Source organism: Austrofundulus limnaeus, unplaced genomic scaffold (assembly GCF_001266775.1).
Source record: "Austrofundulus limnaeus strain Quisiro unplaced genomic scaffold, Austrofundulus_limnaeus-1.0 Scaffold790, whole genome shotgun sequence".
NCBI lineage: Eukaryota > Metazoa > Chordata > Actinopteri > Cyprinodontiformes > Rivulidae > Austrofundulus > Austrofundulus limnaeus.
In genome coordinates, this window is record NW_013953192.1 from 2,917 (window position 1) to 5,201 (window position 2,285).

At 42.1% G+C, this 2,285-nt stretch overlaps 1 protein-coding gene across 1 annotated transcript in view; it reads left to right on the forward strand.

Annotated features, from left to right (window-relative positions):
• Nucleotides 1–379: 379 nt before the first annotated feature.
• LOC106532541 (high affinity cAMP-specific and IBMX-insensitive 3',5'-cyclic phosphodiesterase 8B) overlaps nucleotides 380–2,285 on the forward strand; it is a 140,600-nt gene continuing 138,694 nt past the window's right edge. Inside the window, exon 1 of the mRNA XM_014028633.1 lies at nucleotides 380–1,153. Within this exon, the coding sequence (XP_013884087.1) occupies nucleotides 872–1,153 (282 nt within the window). The 5' untranslated portion in view covers nucleotides 380–871. The remainder of the gene's footprint in view (nucleotides 1,154–2,285) is intronic.

Below are 2,285 nucleotides of genomic sequence, written 5' to 3' on the forward strand. Positions count from 1 at the left end.
GAAATATGTATGTATATATTAATTTTCCTTTTTCATACACATGTTTTCATCAAGAAATGACGAGATTTTCTTTTTCCTCGCACACACATTTTTGTCAAGAAATGTTTATGTAAAGTAAAAAAACAAAAAAAAATCTCGTCATTTCTTGATGAAAACACATGTAAGGAAAAGGAAAAACAATATATACATATATATTTCTGCCTTTATTTCTAATTATATTTATTGTTGTTATTTATTTCTAATTCTGCCAGTTTGGGTCCTCCATACTTTTGTGCATCACTTTGGTCCAGTCTGGGTTGAAAATGTCTCATATAAGGAATAAAGTTTGCTTGTTTGGCTGAACAATTCATGATATATGTGAGGTTTAAAGCCAAGCCTTTTATTTTTTATTGAGGGAGGCTTTATGAGGCCAGGAAAGCAGACTCCTCCTGCTTTATACTGGTTTATACTGGTGCGCTGATGGACGCAGAGGGACGTGGATCGCGGCCAATGATGTGTGAGCAGAGGACCTAAAGTCAGCAGAGCTTTCAGCCTCACAGGCCGGGCAGGGCTGCAGAGGGACGGAGGGAGGATGGTGCTACAGAGTATTATGAAGCACCGCGGGGTTTAGTCCATCCGAGCCTCTTCATCTGGTCCATTCAGCTGGTCTGACGCGCTTCAGACCAGTGAATCAACTATCTGATAAACAGCTTGTCTCAGAAATGACAGCGACACAGAGGCTGAGGTTGAGGAGAAACTAAACCCACCTCCACACCCTGATGTTCTCAGCTGGAGGCTGCTGGAGGACACGGTGCTTCCGGCCGCAGGCAGCTCAGGAGGACGCTGGTACCCGAGTGTCGCTGCGTGATCGGGCTGCGGAGGCGCGTGCGGTATGGGCTGCGCTCCCAGCATCCACGTCTCTCAGAGCGGAGTGATCTACTGCCGAGACTCGGACGAGTCCAACTCCCCCCATCAGACCACCACCATCTCCCAAAGCACCGCGGCCACGCTCCACGGGCTCTTCATCAAGAGCGATGCGGCGGAGACCATCCCGTCCGTCCTCACCTACCAGAGCCGACACTCGCGCAACAACTCCAGCCGGGATCGGAGGGACAACGGCCGGGGACACGTCCGGATCGAGGCCGAGACGCAGACCAGCCACACCAGCGTCAAGGTAAGACCCATGGACAGGTTGTGTGTGCGACAGATCAGGGCCTTTGTTGTGGTTGTGTGCAGAAAAAGGCCCAGGCTTTCAGATCACTGTTTCTCTACGAAACATGATGGTGACATGTGCACGTGTCTGTTACCAAAATATCCCGCGAACCACTGCTCCGATTTGTACGGAAGCGTAGAGCTGCCACGTGACATGAAATTATGTTTAAACTGGATCTCGTTATAACGAGAAAACTATCTCGTAAAGACGAGATAATATGTCATAACGACTAAAGTACCTCGTTATAATGAGAAAGCTATCTCGTAAAGACAAGATAATATGTCATAACGACTAAAATACCTCGTTATAATGAGAAAACTATCTTGTTATAATGAGAAAACTATCTAGTAAAAACGAGATATGTCATAACGACGAAAATATCTCGTTATGAGAAAACTATCTCGTTATAACGAGAAAGCTATCTCGTAAAAATGAGATATGTCAAAACAACTAAAATATCTCGTTATGATGAGAAAACTATCTCGTTATAACAAGAAAGCTATCTCGTAAAGACGAGATAAAATGTCATAACGACTAAAATATCTCGTTATAATGAGAAAACTGTCTCGTTATAATGAGAAAGCTATCTCGTAAAAATGACATATGTCAAAACAACTAAAATATCTTGTTATGATGAGAAAACTATCTCGTTTTAACGAGAAAACTATCTCGTAAAAATGAGATAATATGTTGTTATAACGACTAAAATATCTCGTTATAATGAGAAAACTATCTCGTTATAATGAGAAAACTGTCTCGTTATAATGAGAAAGCTATCTTGTAAAAATGAGATATGTCAAAACAACTAAAATATCATGTTATGATGAGAAAACTATCTCGTTATAACGAGAAAACTATCTCGTAAAAATGAGATAATATGTTGTTATAACGACTAAAATATCTCATTATAATGAGAAAACTATCTCGTTATAACGAGAAAGCTATCTTGTAAAAATGAGATATGTCAAAACAACTAAAATATCTCGTTATGATGGATTTGAGACCTGTCCAGGGTGTACCCCGCCCCTCGCACTGTGACTGCTGGATATGGGCACCAGTGACCCACGCGACCCTGAAAAGGAAGAAGCGTGTA